The sequence below is a fragment of the Miniopterus schreibersii genome (assembly GCF_964146895.1).
Source record: "Miniopterus schreibersii genome assembly, chromosome: 6".
Lineage (NCBI taxonomy): Eukaryota > Metazoa > Chordata > Mammalia > Chiroptera > Miniopteridae > Miniopterus > Miniopterus schreibersii.
In genome coordinates, this window is record NC_138107.1 from 81,211,230 (window position 1) to 81,237,095 (window position 25,866).

Here is a 25,866-nt window from a genome sequence, read left to right on the forward strand (position 1 = left end):
TTGTGGGTAACTGCACACAGGGCAGCTCCGTGGGCAGTGACCTGTACAGTCACACAGGGCCCCACACTCAGAAGGACCCCACGGTTGGTTGAAAGCTCTGCTGACAATGTCTTGAAATTCTCGATTCCCTTTGAACAAGGGGCTTTGCATTTAAATTTTGCACAGGGCCCAGCCATTACAAAGCCAGTTCTGGCCCCTGGCTCCTTGCATTCTCTCATGGTGGGATTTGTGATTCCAACTAATTGCTCCAGTTCCCAGAGCCCCCTCCCCATTCCTTAATGCCTCTTCCCCTTGCCCCCCACCCCCATGCTCTTCTACCCCATGCAGGGAGCCGGCTGGCAGTCAGCTCATTGCTCCCCCTCTGAGTTCTCTGTAAAATCCCAAGAGCTGGGATTCATTTTATCTGGAGCAATGCCAACATGAGTGGCTTCCCTGCTTTCTACCCCTCATCCCCCAACATCCTGCAATTCGGCCTGAAACCACCTTCCCGAGGCCTTGGGGAACTACGCCTGCTTAACTGTGGTTCAGGCCGGGCTCCTCAGATATGAGTGATCAAGGACTCCGCTGCAGGTCCACACAAGAGCAGCTTTTATGAGAATGCTCTGTTGTTCTGTAATGAGGGCTTGAAAAGTCTAGCAAACAGGTGAGCAGCCTGTGTCCTTGGGAACAGCCCATGAGCAGCCAGCAAGGGCATGTCCCTGCCTGGGGCCCCCGCTGCCTCTCCGGGAAAAGGCGGATTCCAGCTCCCCCCACCCCCCGGGGTGGAATAGCACTGGAAGCAGCCTCCATCTTCACACCCACAGTATTTAACATGAAAGCCAGCCTAGGGGGAAAGTGACACGGGAGAAACTGTGACACAATCTGACAGCGCAGAGCCCAGGTGTGGGCAAAAGTGATTTATTTTCGGAGCATTGTAACAGCTATGCAACTAGGAACATTTCATTCACCCGTCCCATCCATGTTTTGTGTCACAAAGACATACCAAGACTTCGGAAAATAATTCCAAAGGGGATTACATTGAAATGTGCTGTTTCTTCACTTGTTCTGGTGCTTGTCTTAATCACAGCAAACCAAGTAATAGCTTTACAGCTTACTAAGACTCAAACTTGTCCTCCAAGGAAGCAGTTTAAACATTTCCAACTGTAAATTAGCAATGCATGATTCTACATCTGGAGACAAACCCAAGGGACAAACGCAGCTCTAACATAAAGCTTGTCTTGTCAAAATAAAAAAATAAAAACACCAAAAAAGTAAAAAGTCATTGCCATAAAAAAGAAAGACCAAAAATAAGGTGTAATTGTGGCTGCCATGTGAAGAACAGATTTGTCTGAAGCCATGCTGAGAATCTAATTTAAAACAATGAAGTGGGTCACAGGCAAACACAACGTCACCGTATCTCCAATGGCAGCACTAACCATGAATTAGAGGGCCAGGAGTGCATTCTCCTGGGGCACACCCTGGGCTGTGCCAACAATGCAGCCAAGTAATGCACCAAGAAGAGTTCCCCCTGCTCTTTCCAGTCCGCAGGAAGCTTGCAGGGGTTGGCAGCTGGTTTTCCATTGGGAGGTGCCTCACAGGCTCTGCCAATGCCACGCCACCAAGTCCCTTTACGAACAAATCAGTCAAGACCTGCAGAACTGGTCTCAGAACCCAGAATGAATGGATGGACGCTGTTCTGAGATGCCTGAGGACACAAGGTCCATGCTCTGGCAACATCATTTGCCACTGTAGTTTCTTGTCCATTACAGATGGATGGGCCACTTCTGTCCAAAACTAAAAGCAGTAGTCGGCTGGAAAAGACAGTAACGGTGCAGGTGGCAATACGCCTCAATGACGGAGGCTCATCCCAGCTTGTCTCGAACCAACCTGGAGGTTTCTGAGGCGGGGCTGTGAGGGGTGGTTTAGAAGCCTGGGCCAGTAGGGGACCTGTGCTGGACCATTTACCCCTGAGTCAAGTGTGTGTGTGTGTGTGTGTGTGTGTGTGTGTGTGTGTGTGTGTGTGTGAGAAGGGGGTAAAGGCCCCGCAGGCAGGACCTCAGAACAATGTGCCGCTGCACACCTCCACAGACCAGCACAGACACACAACTTCAGAGTGACAAGTGGAGCCCACGCATCAAGGCCAGAACTCTGGGTTGCCCTCACGAGACTATAAGAGAAACAGCTCATATGAAAACCTCTAGACGCTAAAACCTCCACTGGCCAACTGACTACTTATTTCACACATGATTTGATGCAACGAAAGTCAAGACCATTCACCAGAATTTCTCGAACCTTTGAGATGACCCACATTAAATTTACAGGGTAGGCAGGCACACACGTAGCTAACAAACAAGAGTTCCGTAGGTACTTCGCCTGATGGCCTGGGGTGTGCTGTCTCCACTCCGTTTCTGGTGTCACCCCTTACATTGACCTTGTGACCCAACTGTGGATCCCAACGGCAGCGGGACCAAAACAGCCATGGAGAGTTCCAGAGCCCGGCGGGGCCGCGGTGTGGCAGGCAGGAGACGGCACTCCCTCCACGGGCGCAGCCAGCCCTCCTCTGCAGGACAGGACGCGGACGCATCGCCGAGTCACTGAGTGCCACCGTGGGCAGAGCTGGGGGAAGAAGCGGGCTCCCCTGACCATCTTTAAAGGAAAGGGAGCCCCACGGGTGGGCCGCCCGGGTGCCCCCGCTGCTCAGGGGTTTCCCACGGGCCCGCCGCACCTTCGGAGCCTCCGGATGAGCAGCGTGAGCCGGGCCACGTCGGAGAGCGCGGGGAACAGGGCCATGACGCGGTCCACCTGCTGCGCCGGGAACACGCCGCACAGCTCGGCGCGCGCTCGGGCGCGCGCGGCCCCCTCGCCGGACCCCGAGGGACCCCAGAGGGCGCCGTCGCCCCAGCCCGACGCCGCCCAGGCCGGGCGGCCCGGGGACCCGCAGGGCCCCTGCCGGAGGGCCCACGGGTCGGTGGGCGGCGTTCTGGGGGGTAGCAGGTCCCTCTGCGGGTCCCCGGCGCCGTCCCCTGCCCGTGGCCGAACCGGCGGGCCTGCCTGGCTCGGGGGGCTCGGGAGGCCGGGCAGAGCCGGCAGTGACCGCGAGGCCCCCGGCGCCGCCCAGTCGGACCGGCGTGGCCGGGGTGCGAGGCCGCAGCCCAGGCCGGGAGGGGGCGCCCGCAGGACGCCGGGGTCGTCGCCGAGGGCGAGCCGCGAGAGGCCCCCCTCGAGGCCCGCGGGGTTGGCCGCCCGGCCCGGGGGCAGGCTGCGCGCGCCCGAGTCCCGGGGCCCCGGCCAGGCGGCGGCAGGGGCGCCCCGGGGCCCGCCCTGCTCCGCGCGCGCCCGCGGCCGCTCCTCGTCGGCGCCCGCGCTCCGCCAGGTGCGCGTCTGCGCGCGGAGCTCGTCGGCCACCGCCAGCTGCGCCTGGTGCGGCCTCTCCGGGTGGTAGAACTTGCACTTGATGCCGTAGGTGCATTTCTTGCCTGGAGGGCGCGGGGGGAGAGGGCGCGAGTGAGACGGGCGCGGGAGGCCGTGCCCGGGCGGGGCAGTGCCGGCCCGCGGCTTTCTCCGTGGATGTTGCTCACGGAAAGTAGCCGGGCTGCAGAGTTATCGGGACTGGGGCAGGACGAGGTGGGCAAAGTGCCCTGGGATGCAGGAGGGTGCAGCACCCCTCCTTTTGGCAGGGGGCGCTGGGCTCAATCACCCCCGGTGTCAGCCAGGTGGGTGCCAGTCTCGGAACTCCCTTCCTTCAGCCTCCACTTTCCCAGGGACCCTGTGGATAGGACCAAGCTTGGGGGCAGAGGAGGGGGTGGGCAGTGGGTAGTTCTGGCTGGCATAGGATTGCACCTCCAGTGCTGCCTCAGTTTCCACCATTTGCCCACATTCCTGCTCTAAGCGTTGCCCTCTCCCTACAGATTGCCGTAACAGGTGATCAAATAATCATCGCAACCCGGACACCTTTGAGAGTGAAAGGGAGCGGGATGCGTCAACCTGAATGTATTTCACCTTAATTCTAACCTGAAATGACTCTGCCTATCACCTAAGGCTTTTTAAACTTCTGTGGGCACAGAAACCAAGGCCTGGGGACATCGGATAGCTTTCAAAGCAAGTTAGTGAGAGCTGGCTAGAAGGCTGACGCCCTGGAGGGCTCTGGATAGAATCCTTAACTCTAGACAGGTAGCCTTGACCAAAGTCCATAAGGGTGCCGGGGTGGGGGACGGTGGGGCAGGATGGGACACAATGTGCCAGGTGAAGGGACTGAGAAAGGGGAGCTTGGGGAACACAAAGCCTCCCTGCTTCCAGGACAGCTTTGCCCAGTGTGTAACCCTTGTATCCATCCCCTCAAAATACTTTTATGCAGCAGGCGGCCCAGATGTCAGTTCACCCTTACAATAACCCTGTCAGGAAACTGCCATGGAGACAAGGCCCTGAACTGGGCCTACGAGGAGCGGGGTGTCACCTACCATACGGGCAGTGCTGCCAGGATGGCTCTGGGGGCTTTGGCTTCCTGCTCAGGAAGTTGCTCAGGGTGGGTCCCCGGCGGCCCAGGGGGTCGTCAGGAGGCATGAACCTAGAAAACAAGCACAGCCGGACCAACAGGGACTCAACAATCCCACCTGCGTGGCGAGCACACAGCAAGGGAATGAATGGCAGCACCAAGCATGACCTCAGCCAGGCTCAGCAGCCAGCGCTCTTCCAGCACCCAGAGGTGTCATCAGGTGCTAAAGCAGCACAGCCCTTCCTCTCCCTGAACCCACGCAGAGCGCAGCACAGATCCCTGGAGAGCAGCCCCTGGGCCTCTTCCAAGAGTTTCTCCTGCTGAGGTTCCAGCCAGCGGGACCAGAATCACCTAGCAACTCTTTTCCAAATGCAGGTCCTTGGCTTCCTACCAGACCTGCTTAATCTGAATCTCAAGTTGTTCAGGAATCTGCACTTTAACAATGCCCCAGGTGATTTTTATCCACTCACAGGGAAGCATAATTGCTCTCAGTCCCCCTGAGGTGTCCTAGTCTGAAAGCGACTGTGAGCTGCCTCCCCTTTGTCCTCGACAGAGAAAGTTAGAGACCTCCGTGGGGCTGCAAACAGCCCTCATTCAGGCTTAGATCCCATTTCTGCAGCTAACCCACAGCTCTGGGCAGATACAGGGTAGGAATCAACAGTAACAAAGAGTTTGGAACACAGGTAGGCGACTCAGCAAAGCCCCGGAACCCAGGTGCGCCCTGCAGACGCAGCCTCCATGCAGGACCCTCCCCTGCAAAGTCGGGCTCTGGCTGGGTTTGGTCTCAGCTCCCGGGCCGCCTGACCGGGGCCATGTTCTCTAACCCACCCTGCTGGCTCCTCGCCTGCCCCTTCCCTTCTCCCTGGCATTAGGGCTAACAAGGAAGGAAATGCATCTTCAGGGTGCTCACAGCTCGAAGGGGAAAACAACATTCCTGAGAAGGAAAACTCCCCTGGTTTAGCGCCATCCATTTTATATGAATACTTCTGTTCCCTGGAGACATTTCCAGGTCACACAAAGGCTCCGCTGGAGGGGTTGTAGATTCTAAACAGAGGGCCTATTCTTACAAGTTTGTGCCCCCCTAAGAGTCCAGGGTCATGCTGAGGTCCCACCCTGCAGACCGCGTCTGCCAGGCTGGCCCAGAGCTGGGCGATCCCCAGGCAGCCTCCGCAGCTCAGATCCCAGCTACACAGCCGGCTGCTCCAGGTTGGGCCCTGACCAAGAATCCGGGGAGCGGCCCACTGCGGTTATTAAAAGTTCCCAAAGGCTTCACCTCCTGCTCCCTCCCAGCCTCGCAGCTGCTAGCTGGGCCAAGAGGGCCCTATGGACGTGCCCGGGGCACTGGGGTGGGCATCTTCGCCCACAGACCGGCGGGCAGGCTCTGCCCCTGGCAGCCAGGCGACCTTCTGGCAGACCCTTAAGCAGAGGCCCGTGCGTCAAAAAAAACTTGGCCCGGGCCCCAGGCTGTCACCAGGCCAGAGGCAGCCATGACCCATCCGACCTCAGTGAGGATTTTCTGGAACCCACAGTTACCAGACTTGCCAGATTCCTCCAGGCCTGAGCCAGACAGAGGGAGCTGCCGGCCTTGTGTATGTGGAAATGACCGGGGCTACCGCAGGGTAGCTGCTTCGAGCATCTGCCCTGGGGCTCAGGAGGGTCCTGCCCGCTGCGGCGGTGTGCCAGGTGGTGGGCGGGGCAACAGTACCCCCTGGAGGCACCGTGTCCTGGCCTGGCCTGAGGATCACGGGGTCCAGCTCTCTCCTGTGCTCACAACCCTCTCAGACTAAGTATGATTAGCCAGCGTGGGGCTAACTCAAGGTAAGGACGCTCGGCTCAGTGAGGGGTGATTCCTCACGACACACGCCCAGGAAACCGCAGGGCTCCAGGTTGAAACCTCGCCTCCTGCCTCCCAAAGCCCGAGCTCTTCCCACCACACCACACTGCCCCCGGGGCTGCGGGTCAGGGACTGGTCTGCCGTGGGCAAGGGGCCAGACCCGGCCGACACGTTGCCTCCTCTCGCCCATTCTCTCCTCCCCAGACTGCAGCCACTCACTCACTCACTCACTCACTCCCCCAGGGCTAGCATGGAGCGCCTGCGAGGTGCCAGGCGTGGGGGGCCGCGCCACGTAGAGAAAGTGCCTGCCTTCACAGGGCGAGGGAGCTCGCCTCAGCCACATTCCTAAAGCCAGGCGGGGAGCCCAGAATGGGGACTGAGCTATCACTGCCTGGAACAGACACTGAAGTGGGAGTGAAGCCCCAGCCTGCTGTGCCCTCCTCACCTCGTCCCACCCTATCTATCAGACCCACACCCAGGCGGCCCGGCCCCCAGCCTGTGCCCTCAGCGTGCCTGAGCACGTTTGCTGTGGACCAGCCATCACCTTCTCCCCAGCTTAGCTCGGTCTAGGGACCCTTGCCCAGCACCTGCTAATGGGTTTGTGCCTTGTGACCCTCGTGTGGCTGGTTAGTCCAGGATCGACCTGACCCAGGAGAACCAACCAAGAGGATAGATGAACTCAGCAGAGTCTCTTCAAAATTTCAACCAAGAGGTATTGAGACAGTTCCAAGATCTTAACAGCCCCAAAGATGCTGCCACCCACTCCCCTATGTAATTCAAAAGTTAAGGGGGTCTTAATATATATGACGGGAGAAGATATGACTTGGGTGGTGGGCACACAGAGCAATATAGAGATCTTATAACAGAAACCCACACCTGAAACCTATATGTTCATATTAACCACTGTCACCCCAATAAATTTAATTTTTAAAAAAATAAGCCCAGCCGGCATGGCTCAGTGGTTGAGTGTTGACCTATGAACCAGGAGGTCACGGCCTGATTCCCGGTCAGGGCACATGCCCAGGTTGTGCACTCGATCCCCAGTGGGGGGGGGGGGGTGCAGGAGGCGGCCGATCAATGATGACTCTCTCATCATTGATGTTTCTATCTCTCCCTTTCCCTTCCTCTCTCTCTGAAATCAATAAAAACATATTTTTAAAAAATAAAAGAAGAAAAAATTAAAAAAGAAAAAAAATTAAATTTTTTTTAAAAGAAAACAGACAAGGGAAGACAAAAACAGTAAAGGGAAGTACAGCAAAGTTCAGACTTCCCCCAATGACTGTTCCAGTGCTCTTACTAGAAGAGCACTTTTATCTTTTTTTAAAGATAAAAGCAAAAAGTTTATGGTGCTCCAAGCCCGCACTTGGCCCACCTGCTGGACAACCCTACGTGGGGCCAGCTAGATGTGGACACGGGAAGAAAAAGGTCATGGGCAGTTGGGGCAAAACAGCCTTGTTGGAGAAAGCTGGTCCCAAAAGAGAGGAGACCCAGAAACACGGAGACTGTGTGGCCTGTGGGAGCAGAGAGGGCGACCTCAGACCAGCTGTCTCCAGGGCGGGTGTCCTCTGGGTCTGGCATGGTGCCCTGTGCCCATGAGCCCTGTTGGGCCTGGGCTAGTTGGAGTGGTTTCTTCCCATCACCCACAGCCCGCCCGGGGCCAGGCCCCCTCGGCCACCACGTACCGGTCGTTGACGAAGGAGAACATGAGCAGCCTCTGCTCAATGAACCACTTCCACTCGGGGTTCTCACTTTGCAGGTCGCGGTAGTTGTCGTTGGAGACGATGATGCCATCCCACTCGTAGGCCACCTTCACGATGTAGCGGTCATCGTAGCAGACCACGCGCTTGCCGTTCACCTTGCGGGACGGGGTATACACCAGCACCGCCTGCCGCTCCAGCTCCTCCAGCACGTGCTGCTCTGGGGGCCACAGGGAGGGGGACAGCATGTAGCGGCTTTCTCAGGAGGACTCCCCACCCCTAAGGACCATCCTAAGATCACGGAGCACATTTGGAAACTCAGGGGAGCCCTCTGAGCCAACACCCGCCTCCCCCACCTTATGGCCCAGCATGTCAGAAGAGAGGAGAGGTCTTGAGCAGAATAAGCCCCCTGCCTCCAGTCAAGAGACTCTTGGCTTCTGTCTGCCTGAGTCACGAGGAGTCCAGAGCTTGGTACCCAACAAGGAAGAGTCAATTTAGACACAAGAGGCCTTTTTCTGGAGAAAGACATTCACGTTACAACTGAAATCCTGGCAACGCCTAGGGAACTACTGGGATCCTGGCATTCACCTCGAAAGCTCCTGCATGAGCGCTTAGCTGAGAATCACTGTGCAGACACAGGAATCTACTTGGGTCACCTTCCAGATGGAGGATCTCATAAGTGACAGCTCTGAGGGACATAAGAATGTCAAGGGAAGAGTCCAGGATTGAGAATCTACAGCCTGGATTCTGGTCTTAGCTCCAGCTCTTGGGTACCTCACCCCTCTTTGAATGTCAGTGTTTACATTTATAAAATGCGGATCGCAGCTCCTCTACCTGCCTCAGTGTCTGTAGGTGGACCGGATAAGCTCAGGACTGGTGAGAAGGTGACCTATGCATCAGGTGGTGCAAATGTTAAATGTCTCATCAGGAGCTGAATTCCACGTCCCTGGAAGGTCTACTCTTTGACCTTAGTTTTGCCTTTGGAGACATGCAAGCAAACCCCTTCTACACAAAAAGTTGCACTAGCATGTGCTTCACAAAGGGTTTTCTCCCCAAGTCAAAGTCCTTTCCTAGGTGCCATTGTTTCCAGACTTTGAAAAAGTACATGATACGTACAGAGTACAAAGAATCATTTACTTAAATGCTAAGTATGTAGCACTCCCTGAGACACAGAACATGGCCTGTGCTTGTGGAGTCCCCCTTGCCCCTCCAGGCTTGCATCTCTGAATTCCCCCTAAGATAACTCAGTCTTTAGAGCTTTGTGTTTATAATTCCCTTGCTTTCATTTTTCAAAAATAGATATGTATGTATCCCCTGAAGGCTGATTTTCCATGGGATTGTGAACCTCTAGACTTTGCACAAATGGATTCACACTGCACATGTTCGCATGTTTGTGTGCAACTTGCTGTCTTCATGTGACCTCGTGTTGGTGAGGTTTGGTGGTGGTGATAGGGTCACCGTGTCAGCTTTGCACACAAGCCTCCGGGTGCAGAAATTCAAGGGTTTCTCTAGGGTGCATCGCTGGGAGTGATGCGGCTGAGTTGTAGGGAAGGGCACTGCACAAGATAACGCCAAGCTGTTTTCCAAAGCGGTTATATCACGTTACCACCCAGCAACCAGTGCAGCATTGAGACCGCCTTCTCAACACGAGGCATTTTCAGGTTTTTGAATATTTGCCAATTTGGTGGGTGTAAAGTGGCCTCTTGTTGTGGTTTTATTTTGCATTTCTCTAGTTACTAATGAGATTGAGCATCTTTTCACATGTTAATTGGCCATTTATGTTTTCTGTGAAAGACCTATTCATGGATCTTTCTATTGGTCCTTTGTCTTTGTCTTATTAATTTGAAGACATTCTCTATGGATCCTGGATAGTAACCCTTCATTGGGAATGTGTGATGTAGAGCCTCTCCCAGTTTGAGGCTCATCTTTTCATTTTATTGCTCTCACAATACCCCCTAATGAAGAGAGGCTTTGATTCTATGTAGTCAAATTTATGAATCTTTCTCTCACTTGTTGTGGCTTGTTTAACAGTTCCTTCCCTACCCCAAAATGATTTCCCTCCTCTTTACCCGTACTAGATTTAAATATTACACAACCATTGAAAGCCACTATTCTCCATGTTCAGGCCATAAAGAATAATTTGGGGTGACCAGCTCCTGATAGGGAACTGCACACGAGCACCTGTGCCCCTGCTTCTCCGAATCCTACTGCAATGGTAGCAATGAAGCTCAAAAGGAGAGGGGATCCCCGATCACATTAAAGATGGGCAAACCCAGGATTTTGACAGATTTTAGGAAGACAGAAAGCAGACAGGATCATACTGATCCTACAGTGCAGAGGGGGCCACACACCAGAATGTGCGCAGAAGGCTGCAGTGGGGGGGGAGCCGCTTTCTCCGAAAGGACCCAGAGCTCCAGGCACGCGGACAGGGGGGAAGTCGGCAGAAGGCAGGATGGCTCACGGGAGGGCTGCTCAGGGGGCAGCCGCATCCACCCTTTGCCTGTGCCCAAGGAGAAGGAAAGGGGAGCTCTAGTGAGGAAGGGGAGGTTCCCTGTGGCCTCTGGCGTCCTAGAGTAAGAGCATCACCGCCGGGGCCCAGCTGCCTGCCAGCTGGGTGAAATCTGCCCAGCACCACCTGGGGTCAGCCCAGCCATTCAGGGAAAAGCCGCATGCTAAGAGAGAAAGCCCATGGCAATCGCAAAGATATTTAGAGAGAGAGATCATTATTTAACCAATCTGGTTTTTTATTCAAAAATAAAAATTGACAACCAAAGGATCATCAGACTTTTGAGAAGACCTAACAGCACACACACACACACACAGAGAGAGAGAGAGAGACAGAGACAGAGACAGAGACAGAGAACAAAGAGAACTGACCACAGAAAAAATAAATACGATTTGTGGAACTCAAGAGAATTTGTGACAGTCTATAGAAATAGTAAAGAATTACTATAGAAATAGTAAAAAAGATACTGCATCCCTAAGACAAGAACAGCACTTTATTTAAAAATTACATGGAGAATCCAAACAAGAAGTAGAAGCAATTGGTAATCAATAGAATTAAAAACAAAACCTTTTGGTAAAAAGGCTGGAAGACAAAGTCAGAGAAATCTGCCAGAATCACCAGGAGGTCAGCCCTACATTCATCAACTTGGCTGACACAAGGCCAATGGCTTAGTATCTGACTTCTTGTTATAAGAAAGCCAAACAAAAACAAAGCCCTGTTTTTGTAGCTTGAGATATTTCTGACATAAGAATTAAAAATTAAGAATTCTCTGGGTCTCAGTTTCCTTTTTTTTTTTTTTTGAAAGTCAAAGCATATATTGTTATTTTTATGAAGAGACTGGACTAGGGGTTCAATAAATAAATATCACCAGACTGAATGAACGTCTCTTTCAGATCCTATATTCTATGAGGGCAGGATGCAGATCTGATCTTTCCGCAGTGTGTTAAGAGTTGTAAGACAGTTATTTTTGGAACTCAGTCATTCACACCAAAAAATGCAGTAATTTTTTCATTCATTTATTCAACTATATATTGAGCACCTACTCAGTGCCAGGTGTTGTGCTAGGTGTCAGGGCTTTGGCAGGGAGCACACACAGTCAGAGCCTTCATGGAGCTCAGAGTCCCATGAGGAAGACAGACATCAGACAAACAGCTACGTAGATAACTGAATGCAAAGCATGCAGGAGCTCTGCTGAGGACAGGTGAATGGTACCTCGCAAGCGGTGTCTGCTCCAGCATACCTCGAATAGGGGTATCAGCTCTCGGTGGGTCTTTCCTCCAGGAGGGGACAAAAACTTTGATGTAGGTGTGCCCTCTTTCCCGGAACCAGTCCACAGCCAGCTGGATTCCCCGGCAGGAGAAGGCTTCTTTATTTCCGTGGCTACAATGGGAAAACAAAGAGTCTGTCGAGACCCAGAAAGGGTTCTGAAGAGTGATTTCCCCCGGGAATATTCTGGAGCACAGTCTCATAATCAAAGGGAATCAGACAAATCTACATTTAAAAAAAAAATAGTTCATGCTTTGCACAGAATATACTTCTTAACTGGAACCATGTAGCTTCTGATAGTTTGTAGAGGGCCTCAGGCTCCAAGGTGAGTAAATTCCCAGGATTAAGAGACCAGATTCTCTTATTAGCCTAAGCTAATAAGGATCAGCATAGAGTGGACATGAGTAGCCACCTGCAGAACGCGTCCACCCTAAGAGAGGGCCGTAGCTATGTTACTGGGCTTCCCAAGTCCAAGCAAGGAGGCCAATGTGCCCCATAAGTTCCACCAAAGACATCGATGGTGGCAGAAAGGAGAGGGTGCTGTGAGAGGAGGCCCAAGACCAGGCCGAGCCTTGCAAGCCTTACTGAAGATTTCACTTGCTCCTAAAAGCAATGAGAAGTCATAGAAGGGCTTTAAGACTGGGGGTGTATGTGATGTGATATGATGGGATCCCATGTATGTTTCAGAAAGTTCAACCTGGCAGCACAGAGGACAATAAGGTAGAAGGGAGCAGGAGTGGGTCCTGGGTACCAGTTAGGATGCTGCTGTGGTCATCAAGGCAAGAATGGATGGCGACTTGGGCGAGCAGGTGTTGATGCGTAAGGGAGGAGGGTAGCGATCAGGACCCGGCCTTGCCGCCTACATCTGCCGTGTCTTCCAGTTTAGAGAAGAGCCCTTTGGCCATTGCAGCCGAGCTGTGAGGCTTATGCAAACAGTAAGGAAAAAATATCAGTGGAGGTGTCTGTGGTTAAAAAATAATAATAAAAAGAGGAAGTGGAAAGCTAGCCCCTTCCTCCCCCGTGGAAGCTGAAAAAAGGAAATGCAGGGAGAGTGAGGAGGGGTCATTCACAGAGTCCTTACCCCTGCACCCCTCAGGCCTCTCCACCCGACTGAGTCATAAAGGAAGGGGAGATGTAGAAACATCAAGATGGGTGCAAAGAGGAGGCTGAAGGCTTGTGCCTTGGCACAGCCCAAGCCAGGTGCCAGCCTCTCAGAAATCTTGGCCTCAGCGGGCACGGCACCCACAGGGCCACAGGTTGCCTTGGAGGACAGTGGCTGATTGGTGAGCAGGAAGCAACATCCCTGGTCCCTTGAATGCCCCCAGACCTGGTGGGTTGTCTGAGGCCTGGGGATGGGCAAATAGGCCCCACAAGAGGGACAGCACTTTAAGCCAGCATGACTGCTCAAAAGCCAGGTGGGACCGATGGCCCTCTATGGTGACCATTCTGGAAGCCAGGCCAGCCCAGCCACTCTGCAACAGAGCCCGGTGAGAGTCCCAGACCTCCTCTCCCAGCCAACACCAGCTCTCAAAGCTCCCAGGTGACATTGGGAAGGGGGGGGGATATCAGGAGAGAACACATGAAGCCTTAACCTTGCAGAAGACAGACACTGAAATATCACCAATTGGCAAGTTTAAAGCTTGCCCCTAAGCTGGTCTCTGTGGAACAGAAGATTCTCTTCAGGTCTATTGTTTTGCATGACTGAACCCCCACACCCCACTCCAACCTCTCCTCAAAAGCCTCTGGTCTCTTCTGAGATGTGAAGATTTGTCTATTTTTCCATCCTTGCCACTTTTTTTTTACCAACCTCAACATCCCACCATGGCCTCCCCATGGCCACAGAACGCTCTGGGCGATTGCAGGACTGATGCCATATCAGGAGCCAGCTTCTCACCACATGGGGGTCGGTCTCTAAGAGGGGGGCCAGCAGAGACCCCAGTCAAGCAACAAAGCTCATGGTCACCCCCAGAGCCCGCTCCCCACATATAGAGAGAAGTACCGAACCCAAAGGCGCCCCTCTATGTGTGCTTCCTCCATCCACTCACAATCAATTCATGAACCTCTACCTCAGCAAGACTCTGTGCTGGGTGCTCAGTGAATGAGTCAGGCCTCGCCCCTGTTTCTTGGAGCTCATTTTTAATATTCATGGGGAGCCCTGTGCACCAGGCAGCTCTGCATGTGAACATCATTTAATCATTACAACCAGCCCTTGAGGAAGTGACCTTCGTCCCATTTTACCCTTGAGCAAACTAAAGCAGAACAGTGTGCCCAGGCCAGCCGGCTTGCTGATCTGGAAGATCGCAGAGCCTCTGTTGGGCTGCAAACCTCTCCCATCTCCATTTATTCCACTTAACCCTGCCCCTCCCCAGTCTCTGCCTCTGGAGCCTAAGTACTTGCTGCTAAATGCTCTAGCTTGGGGAGGGAACTTGGTGCTTATTACTGGTCACTGTGGATGAGTTTATCAAGCAGCAAGCGGAGAGCGAGGCCCTGGGGAAAGGAAACAGGAGTGGTAGGTTTTGAATAAAGGGAGGGTGGTAAGGGGAAGTGGGTTGGGGCCTGAGACAGATTTTGCCTATGTGACAGTTGTGCATGGGTCAGCCACAGTTAGAGTGTAGCCACGAACAGTGACAGGACAATCTAATTGGGACACCACTGTATCCTCAACTATTGCCCAGAAGTCTCTGCAGAAGTTAGCGGCTCGCGGAACAGGCCTTGGCGGTGGCATGGAAAGGGGCACCACTGTTGGCTTGTTATTTGGGGTTAAGTTGTAAACACCCTGAACCTGGAGTTACAGCCCTTCTCTGATCTCCCCCAGCTCAGGTCAGAAGGAAGAGGGAGGGCGGGGGCTGCTCTGAGGGCCCTCATCTTGCCAATGGAGGGACAGGTGCAGACTTGGGTGGGAACCCAAGGCCAGCGTCGCCAGAAGGAACTGGTCCCCAGCCCAGGAGCACACCTGCCCCCGGGAACCCACTAGTAGGGGCCTGACCAAGACCTCCCCCGTGGGCCTGAGCCCTCTTGCTGAAGATTCCTTCCTCCCAAAGCAGCCAGATTCTACTGAGGTTTCTAACAGCTTAAAAACATAAACAACACATGGACAGAGACCACAGTGTGGTGATTGTGGGGGCGGAGAGGGATGGGTGGAGGTGGAAGGGGGCACAGAGGGGACAAAAGGTGATGGAAAAAATAAAAATAATAATTTTTTAAAAACAACCATAAACAAAAACCCCTGTACCCCAAAATGAGGACACATTAAAATGAAACCCTGGCCTGGGGCAGTAAGAGGATGTGAAATTATCAGGTGGATTTCCCCCAAGCCAAAGTCCTTCCAAGCAGGCCTCTGCTCAATTTGCCTACAGAATGTGCACGGCCTGTGAGCTTGCCTGCCCCGGGCGAGGAAATGCTGGCACCAGCGGTCACGTGAGAATCCGTGTTCCTCCCAATCACCATGCTGCAGCTTTCAATAAAAGCTACCTGCTTTTTAAAACCTGCCAGGTATACAGTGACTCAGGTATTCAGCTCACATCTCCCTCTCTCACATAGGCACACACATGCACACAAACACCCCCTGAAGGTGTGAGGATTGGACTTGGGAGTCAGTCTGCAAAAGAGCCACCATATAATGCATTTTGACATCCTGAGGGTTCCCGGAAGGTTGGCAGCAGCAGGAGAAATGTCCTGGCCTGCAGAAAGCACCTGGGTCCCAGGTGATGGGTCGGAGGGTCAGCACACCTGTCTGCAGAGGACAAGTCCAAGTCTGGGGCTCACCAGGGCCAGGCTCTGGCCCCAGGATAAAAGCCTGTGGGGTCAGGGTCTCCCATCATCACAGGGAGTTTCCCTGGGCAGCCCCAGACTAGGGGTCAGAACTCAGACCTTTACACTCCAAGCCCCGTGTTCCACCCACTGCCTCTGACCTCCTGGTTTTCTATGTGAAATACAATGAGATTAACCAAACTATGGGGCAAGCATGAGGTCTGGCTTCCCAGGTCCCTATCTTATGCACTCCCAACATTACAACTTAGAATTCTCATTGGAATTGACCTATCACTTATGAAATGATAAATGAAGCCATTGGTCACGCTTATCAGAGCCAAATGGACTCCCTTTGTTGTTACGATGAAACGGAAGGTTTTTTCGTTTGGTGGTACGGTTCTATTTAAATGACTTGAGGACTGTATGTGTTTCATAAAACGGGCCAGCTCTTGTGTGCCCCAAACAAATACATTCCCACTTCTTTTAAAAAACACTTGGCCGGTGGCCCAGCTGCTGAGCTGCAGAGAGCAGTCGCCTTAGGCTCACTGGGTTCAATCACTATAAACAGCCTCGGGCTACAATTCTGAAACTCTGGGAGAGAAGCCCACAGAAATGTCTGCGTAGGGCAGGATGGCTGGAGCATAGGGATGGAGCCCAGGATCTGCTGGAGCCAGTGTTGGCCTTGGCCAAGCCCGTCTAGTCCCTTCCTGTGCCTTGTCCTTGCTCAGCTGAGAGGGTCAGATGTCCAGCTTTAACATTCTCTGTGCCAGTGGAGGACCCATGGCTCGGTGCCTCCCATAAAGCATGACATTATCTATAATTTCTTATTCTACATCTGTGGTTCTTCACATTTGGGAGATCACAGACCCTTTAAGTACCTACGGAAAACTGTGGATGTCTTCCCCAGAGAAATACATATATGAAAGCACGTGTCATATATTTATATCATTTCAGGACACTGCTGGCTTTGAAGATAAAAGGGGCCATGAGCCAAGGAATGCAGGCAGCCTCTAGAAGCTGGAAAAGGCCAGAAAACATATCTCCTGGAGCTTCCAGAGGTAACACAGCTCTTGATTTCAGCCCAATGCTGGACTTCTGACCTCCAGAACTGTGAGAAAATAAATGTGTGTTGTTTCAAGCTACTGCATTTGTGGTCATTGGTTACAGTAACAATAAAAAACTACTGCAGGTTTTGGTCTTTACAGAGCCACTGAAACACAGCTTCCCAAAGACAGTGAGAAAAAACTGTTGCTGAAAAGTCATGCTGCTGTTCTCTGTGAGCAAAGGTAGAAGCTGCCCCGGGCTCCAGGGGACAGAGCCATGGATAGCAAGTCAGCAACAGGACCACAGAGGTTGCTACTGCCAGCAGAAGACACACTTGTCCTCTGCTCAGGGCAGAAAGGACATGTGCTCCTCTCTTTTTTCCACTCATCCCCACTCCTTCAGGACCAGACAGCACACAAAACAGCAGCATCTTCAAAACACAGTCCATAATATTGTAATAACTATGTATGGTATTAGATGGGTAGGAGACTTATTGGGATGATCACTTAGTAAGTCATATGATGTCTGATCACAGGGTTGTACACCTGAAAGTAATATAATATTGTAAGTCAACTGTAATTGAAAAAAAAAAATTTAAATAGAGATTTCTAGCCCGGTGGGTGTGTCTCAATGGTTGAGCATCGACCTGTGATCCAGGAGATCTTGATTCGATTCCCAGTCAAGGCACATGCCCGGTTGTGGGCTCGATCCCCAGTAAGGGGTGTGCAGGAGGCAGCTGATCAATGAGACTCTCATCATTGATGTTTCTATCTCTCTCTCCCTCTCCCTTCTCTCTGAAATCAATAAAGACATATCTAAAGAAAGAAAGAAAGAAAGAAAGAGAGAGAGAGAGAGAGAGAGAGAGAGAGAGAGAGAGAGAGAGAGAGAGAGAAAGAAAGAAAGAAAGAAAGAAAGAAAGAAAGAAAGAAAGAAAGAAAGAAAGAAAGAAAGAAAGAAATATTTCTATTTAGTTAACTAAAAACAATAAAGCACAATGGCAGGGTCAGCAATCTTACAAAACCTCAGCAAAGGAGGATCTCAGAAACCATGTTTCTGAGATTAACTAAGTTTTGAGGTCAGCAGATAGTAACTAGACACCCTGTTGGGTTTCAGCATCCGTTTCCTGGGAAGGGTGAGCCCCATGCTTGGATCTGTCTGCCAGAGCCTGAGGGTCACAGTCTTGCTGAAACTCTGGTTGAAGGACACGGTTGGCACTATTGTAGGAGACGGAGCTGCAGCCTCGGACCCCAGCTCTCTCTCCCAGACTTGCCTCAGACCAAATCAAGTCCCACCTGCCAGGTGGGGGTTCTGCAAGCTGTCCTTTGTTTCCTAGCCAGTGAGATGCAGGGAGTAGGGGGTGTATGTTCAGGCACAGACCTCTGTGTGTACACACACTGAGAACACACACAACCGCCTGTGTTCTGGTTAATTGAGGTGACTTTCAGGCAGCAAGTGCGTGACACGTTTTTAATAATGGCCTGAGTGGTGATTTTCATTTGCAGCTCGCACGGATTGAGCTGGAAGCGATTAAACTGCTACAACTGTGGGAGGCGGGGGGGGGGGGGGGGGGGACTAAATGGATGCGACCAGGACACATCATAGTTATGTGCAAATAGAGGATGTGGTTTCAATTTGAATTCCAACCAACAACAGACTTTCATCAAAAGAAAACCCTCTGCTGCCACCCTATCGTAACAATTCCTAAAATACGTCCGGTCCCCAGAGAGATGCCTGCACTGTCCCGCAGCACCTGAAGTAGTCTTTTCATCTCACAGCCATTCTGCTCCTTGGACCTGGAATCGTAGAGCTCACAGAATCTTCTGCCTGGAAAGGTTTCACTATAAACGATATCATCTTACATTTCTATAGATGCCCAGAGGGAGCAGGGCCAGACCAGACAGAGGCCAGGGTCCCCTTTCACAGCCCCTTAGACTTTCTTTATAGGACCTTCCGAACCTGCTGGATTCTTAAGAAGAGAGATCTTGCATTAAACAGGATTTCACAGGCTCGCTGAGAGCCTGTGGGGGAACGTGAGAGACCCCTGAGGACCAGCTTCCGAGCCCTGGAGAAGGAGGGGGCTCCGTTACTCTCTCTGATCTAGTCAAGCCCAGGGAGCCGCTGGCTGAAGCTTGGCCCCCACACCCGCAGGGCCTGCAGGAGCAGCCCCTGAGGCCCAGCCACCCTGGGGTGAGCCATTCCAAGCTCTGGTCCTGCCCTGCCAAATGCTAAGTGAGACCAAGTCCCCAGGGAAAACCACTGGCCTGTCAGGCAAAGGGTGCTCTGTTGACGCAGTCAGTGCTGCTGATAACACGGTTTTTCTCGATTCCCACCTGCAGCTCAGCCTTGGGAAAGGGAAGTGTATCTGTTACCAGCTGTGAGTGGCCAGTTTCCTATGGCTCTGCACTTTGCCCTGCTGTCACCAAGCCAAGCAGAATAATACGCTTGTTTGGCATGACTCCCCCTCGCCGGCCTGCGGGGGGTGCGGGGCAGGGAGGCTGCAGAGATTCTCTCCCAGCTGCGCTCGGCCTCACCAGGAAACACAAGGCAGGCCAGTCTCTCATCATCGAGACACAAACACACGAGGTGCCAATACCCAGACAGAACCCCCATGCCTGCAGCCTCACACCCAGCCAGGAACCACACCCCCACCCACACCCGTGAGGACTTCAGCGCAGCCCAAGTACCTGTTCCTGCCTGACTCGCCCTCCAGGGAAGCAGAAGGGCTCCCTCTGTTACGGAGGAGGGAACGCGGTCCACGGCTTTCCCAGAACCACACAGCCGGACAGGGACAGGCTCCAGACAAGAAGCTGCTCCTCCCCGCTTACCCACAGCCCCCCTCACGCCAGGGCCCCTCTCGGGGTTCCTATGACAACAGCGACCACTTGTTGAACCATGCTGTGTGTCAGGTACGCATTCTGTGCAGCTCCCCTCTAGGGAGGTTTTTATACCAACGTTAGAGATGAAAAAAGTGAGGCTCAGAGAGGTTAAGTGACTTACTTAAGGCCACACAGCTACTAAGAGATGGAATAGGGATTCAAAGGCCCATCCATTGGCACTAAGCTGTTTGGACTAAAGCACTGAGAAGATGGACAGTCCCCCCTCCCAACCCACCCTCCACGACAGGATGAAGAAATCTACCTCATTGCCACGTTGCTGCCGTCGATCACAATGGGTCGCAAGGAACTGGCCGGGTCTCCACATTCCTCCTCAGGGTCAGCCCCCCGCCCATGCTGGGCGGAGTCCAGGGTCCCACAGGAGCCCCTGGGAACCAGCTGGGGTGCAGCATTGCCCTGGTGGGCCCCGGGGCGGCTGCCAGTCTGGATCAGCTCCTGCAGCACGTCGTTGACTAGGGCGCCCTCGCCCAGCTTGCCCAGCACCCTGACCACATCCTCCCGGTCGTAGCCTAGCTTCTGGAAAAACTCCATCTTGCTTGAGTGCTCCATGCTGCACCAGCCAGGCCCCTGGCAAGGGTCTTGCCCCCGGCGTTCTGGCAGAGCCCGACCGGCATGAGCTAAAGAGAAAAAGCATCCATCAGGTGTTTTCTGCGCAGCCTGAGGGCAAGTGACCTGTGCTCCCTCCCCACCTTATCTGTCAGGAAATCATGTTGGGGACGCCTGGTCTGCTTGGGGATTTTCAGCTGCTCAGTGTGGTTGGGGAGCCTCAGATGCAATCACACTGCTTTACTGGTGCGCCCTGGAGGCCTTCGCCCCACGCAGTGCCCTGCAGGGGTCACCAGCCAGAGGCACTGAGGGCAGCTGAGGCCACCGGTACTCAGGACATTTGTACACAGGCCCAAGGAATGTTTCTGAGGTCCTGTTATGGGGTGAATTGCGTCCACCCCAATTCATACTTCGAAGGCCTAACCCTGATACCTGAGGATGCTACTACATTTGGAAATGGGGTCTTTGAAGAGGTGATTAAGTTAAAATGAGGCCATTGGGGTGGGCCCTGAGCCAATATGACTGGTGTCCTTGTAAGAAGGGGAGACTTGAACACAGGTGGATACAGAGGGAAGACCACATGAAGACACAGGAGAAGGCAGCTACCTAGAAGCCAAGGAGGGAGGTCTCAGAGAAACCATCGCTGCCCACACCTTGATCTCAGACTTCTAGCCTCCAGAGCTGTGCCACAATAATAATAATAAACCAAACATTATTACGTAATAGTATATACTGTATATTATATATACATATCCAAGGTAACCAAGTCGTTGATATTTCCCCTAGCAATTAATTCAGACCATACTGAACCTCTAAAACAAAAGGTCCTAACCCAAATGTGAGCCTTTCTACCCAGGCATCACTACCTCTGGGGGAGGGGGTGCAGGGGGGATCATCTTTACAAAAAGGTGATGAAACCAATAGGAACACTCTGGACAGACTGGGTCCTTCTCTCATCTACTTACAAAGACCTACATCTTTCAAAAAAACATTTCAAATACAGAAGTCATCATGAAAATAAATTGACTGTGAAAACGTGAAATAATGCAGGAGTATAAGAATAAAAAGATGTACTGTCTCTTCATACACACCCCAACCCCACCAGCCTCTCCTGCTAAGTATTTGTTTGCACCCCCGCAGCATTTTTTCTATGCATTTACATGCATATCTAATACACACACACATACATTGTGTTAGGGGATTGTTTTTACATAAATAGTGTCATGCTGTATATAATGTTCAACAACTCACTTTTCTTATTAAAAATAAGTTTTGGAAATCTTCCCACACCTGTTCATTTGTTCTGCTTCCCACTGTATCTCCAGCATTTAAAATGGGGGCCTGGCATAGCTGAACCTCAATGCTAATTTGTTGGATGGATGGATGGATGGATGGTATTTAACCATACACCAAACAATGAAAATTTAGATTGTCTTCCATTTTCCCTGTTATAAATCATGCTCAATTGAACATTCATGCCCATCGATCTCAGGCTTGCCCTTCGGTCCCTAGTCTCCCGCAGGTGTCCCCTGCAGTATTCACATCTCCCTTCCAGGTTCCCAGCTTGGCTTCTCATTCTCTTGTGGGCCTCTCCCTGTAGTGCTGGAACCAGAACCGAACCAACAATGACAGGCTCTGGCAGGTGGAGGGCATTTCTCAGCCAACCTCCTGGTCAAAGAGGCCTCTGCGTCCCCCATTTGTCATCCTCCTGGGCCCACTGACTACTGAAACGCCAAAACTGCCCCCCAAAGTCACGTGTGGCCTCCTAACTGCCAACTCCAACAGCAACTTCACATTCCTCTCTGCTGCTTTTGACACTGTGGGCCATTCCCTCACTTGTTATTTTCAACCAAAAATTTTTGGACAGTCTGGCCAGTGTGGCTCAGCGGTTGAGCATCGACCTAGGATCCAGAAAATCGTGGTTTGATTCCCGGTCAGGGCACGTGCCGGGGTTGCCGGCTCAGTCCCCAGTCGGGGGCGTGCAGGAGGCAGCCGATCAATGATTCTCTCATCATTGATGTTTCTATCTCTCTCTCTCTCTCCCTTCCTCTCTCTCTTATATCAATAAAAAAAAATTTTTTTTGGACAACCTCCTTCTCAAAACTCTCTTCTCCCTTCGGTTGTACAACTTGTCCTGAGTCTCTTCCTAAATCTTTCCAGCTCTTTGCTCAGCCTCTACTCACTTGTTCAGCGATGAAGGAGGTCCCACCAGGTCCTCTTCTCATGCCCCCCCCAGCCCCTGCCTGGATGAGCCCACGGCTGCTCTTCCAGCTCAGACCCTGGCCAAGCACCAGGCACACACAGTTATAAATCTGTGAAATAAGTGCCATGCATGCTATTTCAACAAAGTGCCCTGGGGACTCAGCATGACACTGTCATTCACCAGACATTTGCCAAGTCTACATCAGTGGTTCTCAAAGAGTGGTCCAGGGAAACTTGGGGGGACCCAAGACCTTCTCAGGGAGTCTGCAAAGTAAACACTATTTTCATAATAATGTTAAGGCGTCATTCGCTTTTTCCCCACTCTCTTCCTGTCCTGGGTGTACCAGGGAGTACTGCAGAGATGACACATCATGTGATACTGCAACAGTTTGAAGGCAGAAGCAGATATGAGATTCCAGCTGCTTTCTATTGGGCCAGATATTAAAGAGATTTGCAAAAATGTAACTCGGTGCCAGTCTTCTTACACATTTTTTTTATTTTGGAAAATAGAGTTGTTTTTCATAAGAATGTATCATTTATATTAATGTAATTGGTTTATTATTTTAAAATGAATGATTATTTTTTAATTTCTTAGTTTTAATTTCTAATAAGGTCTAGATAGATGATGATAAATGATTGATAGATGATAGGTAGATGATAGATGATTGATAGATGATAGATAGATAGATAGATAGATAGATAGATGATAGATAGATAGATAGATAGATAGATAGATAGATAGATAGATAGATGATAGATAGATAGATAGATAGATAGATAGATAGATAGATAGATAGATAGACAGATAGATATAGAACCCACATAAACAAAAGCTCTTTGGGGTCCTTAATAGCTTTTAAGAGTGAAAGGGGGGTTGAAAACTAAAAAGATTTTTCTTATATCCAGAGTTTCCCAATAAGTATTTCCACAGATGGGCCTGTGTAGGTGGCCTATAGACATGTCACCCGGGACCCCAGCACAGAGGCCCAGTGTCTCTTAGTCCCCCAGTCTGGCCCCTCTGACCTCCATCTCCTACTGCTCACCTGCCCACCCAGCCTCAGTCCACCTTCTTCATCCCATACCCAGCACACTGCAACCCCTCCAAAGGGGTCCCCTTCCTCAATCCCGCCTGGCCCGGCACCCAGTTGTAGCCAGCGTTGTATTTCTGGGACAAGTCCAACCATGTCTCCCCTGATTATAAATATCCTCTGACCCCATGTTGACTACAAGACAGGCACCAGATTCCTGAGCAGGCTGCCGGGCTGTCACCACGAGGCACTGATCCCTGTCCACCTCACCACCTACCCCAGGCCCACCCGCTCTTTTTCTAGAGCCACACTGAATCCCTCCCTGCTCCCCACGTATTCCAGAACATTGGTATCACTGTGCTTCTGTATATGGTTTCCTCTCCACCTGGAATGCTCTTTGGTTTGGCAAACTTCAAGATTCAGCTCAATGCAACTCGAACTCCACAGACAGAATGAGAGGCTTGCTCATCTCATCTACCAGGCACTTTGCTCACACCAGTCATGACACACTGAATTGTCACATCTATTTCTCAAGAACATGTGAACTGCATTAGGACCTATTTGCCTCAGAATCACCAACACCTGACATAGTGCCCAGTCTATCCGAGTTTAATAGATTTCCCTTTAATAAATGTCAAAAGCTGAAATTATCTTCTCTCCTTGTATATTTTTTTCTTGGGTTCTGAATCTCATTAAATGGCATCTCCCAGAGGCCCAAAGAAGATATCTCAGTCACCTGTGACTCTTCTCTTTCTCTCACATCTACATGCAACTGGCCATTAATTCTACTTCCTGGACATTTTCCATAACCATCCTCTCCTTTACACTCACAGCACCACCACCCTAGTTAGTTTGTTCACTCACTCATTCATTCACTCATCCATGTAACAAACGCTGATCACCTACTGTGCTGAAACCCAAAGTAAAACACGGTCTCATTTCAATTCATTCACAACCTATTCAGGAAAATAGACAACAAATGTAAACAATAAGCCATAAATCATTATGATAAGCACAATAGTTTTGATCAGAAAAATGCTCTTTCAAAACACAGGTGAGGAATGACTTACCTTCCTTTGAGGGGAAAGGAGAGACCAGAAGGGCCCTCACAGACCTGGACAACAAAGGAGTAGCTGGCCTTGCCCAGTCAGAGCAGGGCCACGTCATCTCTCCTAGGGGCCCCCAGAGGGCCTCCTCACCAACCTGTCACCCACAACTCCAATCAAGTTGGTCCACTGATCAAAGACTTCTATGTCTTCTCCAAGTGCCTCGGTCCCGTACATAGGAAGTGTCAAAAGTCCAGCGTGAGCATAAAGGCCCTCCCCCGCTGGGCCAGGCTCACCTTCCAATCTCACTGGTCCCGTACCTCCAGTCCAGCCTCTCCTTCTACCCTTGACCAGTGACCAGTCCCCTCTCAGGATGGCTGTTCCCTTGGGCTGGGGTCCAGCTGGGGCCCAGTGTCCACAGAGGGGGACACTCACCCAGCCTCACACCAGGAGCCGCTCGCTGTCCCTGAAGGCCGGTGCTCTCTCAGGCCGCAGGCCTTCTCTTGGGCTCTTCCCTCTGCCTGGAGCGCCCGTCCCTCCTCCAGCCGGCCCAGCCCCACTGCCACGTCCTCCATGGAGCCTTCCCAATCTCAACAGCTCCACCTCTGCCCCCTGCAGCCTCCCCGCTAACCCAGGCACCCGGCACTTCTTTTGGTTTGGAAGAAAGAGAGAAGGGAAGGGAGAGGGGGAGGGAGAGGAAGGAAAGAGGGAAGGAAGCAATTCAGAGAGAAGGAAAGAGAAGAAATGGCGACGGGAGCATAGACACTCATTTTCTCAGAGCTCCTCATTGAGGCTCTTACTTGAACTTTCCCTGGTGGCCGGTGGTAGATGCGGCAGATAAAAGCCTTCCCCTTTCACAAGTGAGGAGACCGAGGCTCAGAGCGCACGGGGAGAGGGTCCTCGATAGTGACTGGCAGGGACCTGCGACCAGATGCCAGAAACGATGTGCTGCTCTGAGTCATGTTCGGGATGGAGGCAACCGTCTTGGTCTTGCACAAGCAAAAAAACAAAATGGGACTGGGTCAGGTGACTTCTCCTTGGTCACAAAGGAATAGCTACGAGGACAGTCCTGTGAGTTTTGTAACTTTGCATTCTGGAATGACAGAAACGTGAGCGTTCTCCAAAAAAAAAACACCAACTCAGGGCTTTCACCCGGGCTGGGAGTGAGCGGCCAGGAGAGGCCCTGTCCCCTGCAGCTCCCCACAGAGCCCTCAAGTCCCCACAGAGCCGCCTTGCCGAAGAGACTTAATTAACCGAAAAATCCACCCACTTCAGAGGCTCCCCCCTCGCCTCTTGAGACATCAAAATCAATTTCATTTCCTTTTAAAACTTCTAAATAAGGGCGAAACCTGGGCTGGGGACTGTTCTCAAGGAGCCTCCCCCAGTCCTCGGGTCACACCCCCCTTCAGATGTGACGGTCTCTGAGCGGCAGCCCCGCTGGCAGCTTCTTTTTCTTCTCTATTTTTAAGGCCTGAAAGTGTGAGCGAGTTCATTTTAGCTTTCTTCCTCAATCTTGACTGGAAGTCACAAATAGCACCCATGATCAGTAACACTGCAGATCTTCAAAGGCGAGCGCGGGCCT

At 51.9% G+C, this 25,866-nt stretch overlaps 1 protein-coding gene across 1 annotated transcript; it reads right to left on the reverse strand.

Moving 5' to 3' along the window:
- Nucleotides 1-2,676: 2,676 nt before the first annotated feature.
- ZC3H12D (zinc finger CCCH-type containing 12D) lies at nt 2,677-20,011 on the reverse strand (the record flags this gene model as incomplete). Its single annotated transcript, XM_081140431.1, has 5 exons — nt 2,677-3,455; nt 4,437-4,543; nt 7,988-8,222; nt 11,749-11,888; nt 19,707-20,011. The coding sequence occupies 5 exons, from the start codon at nt 20,009-20,011 to the stop codon at nt 2,677-2,679; spliced, it is 1,566 nt and encodes a 521-aa protein (XP_080996557.1).
- Between the last annotated feature and the right edge of the window lie 5,855 nt (nt 20,012-25,866).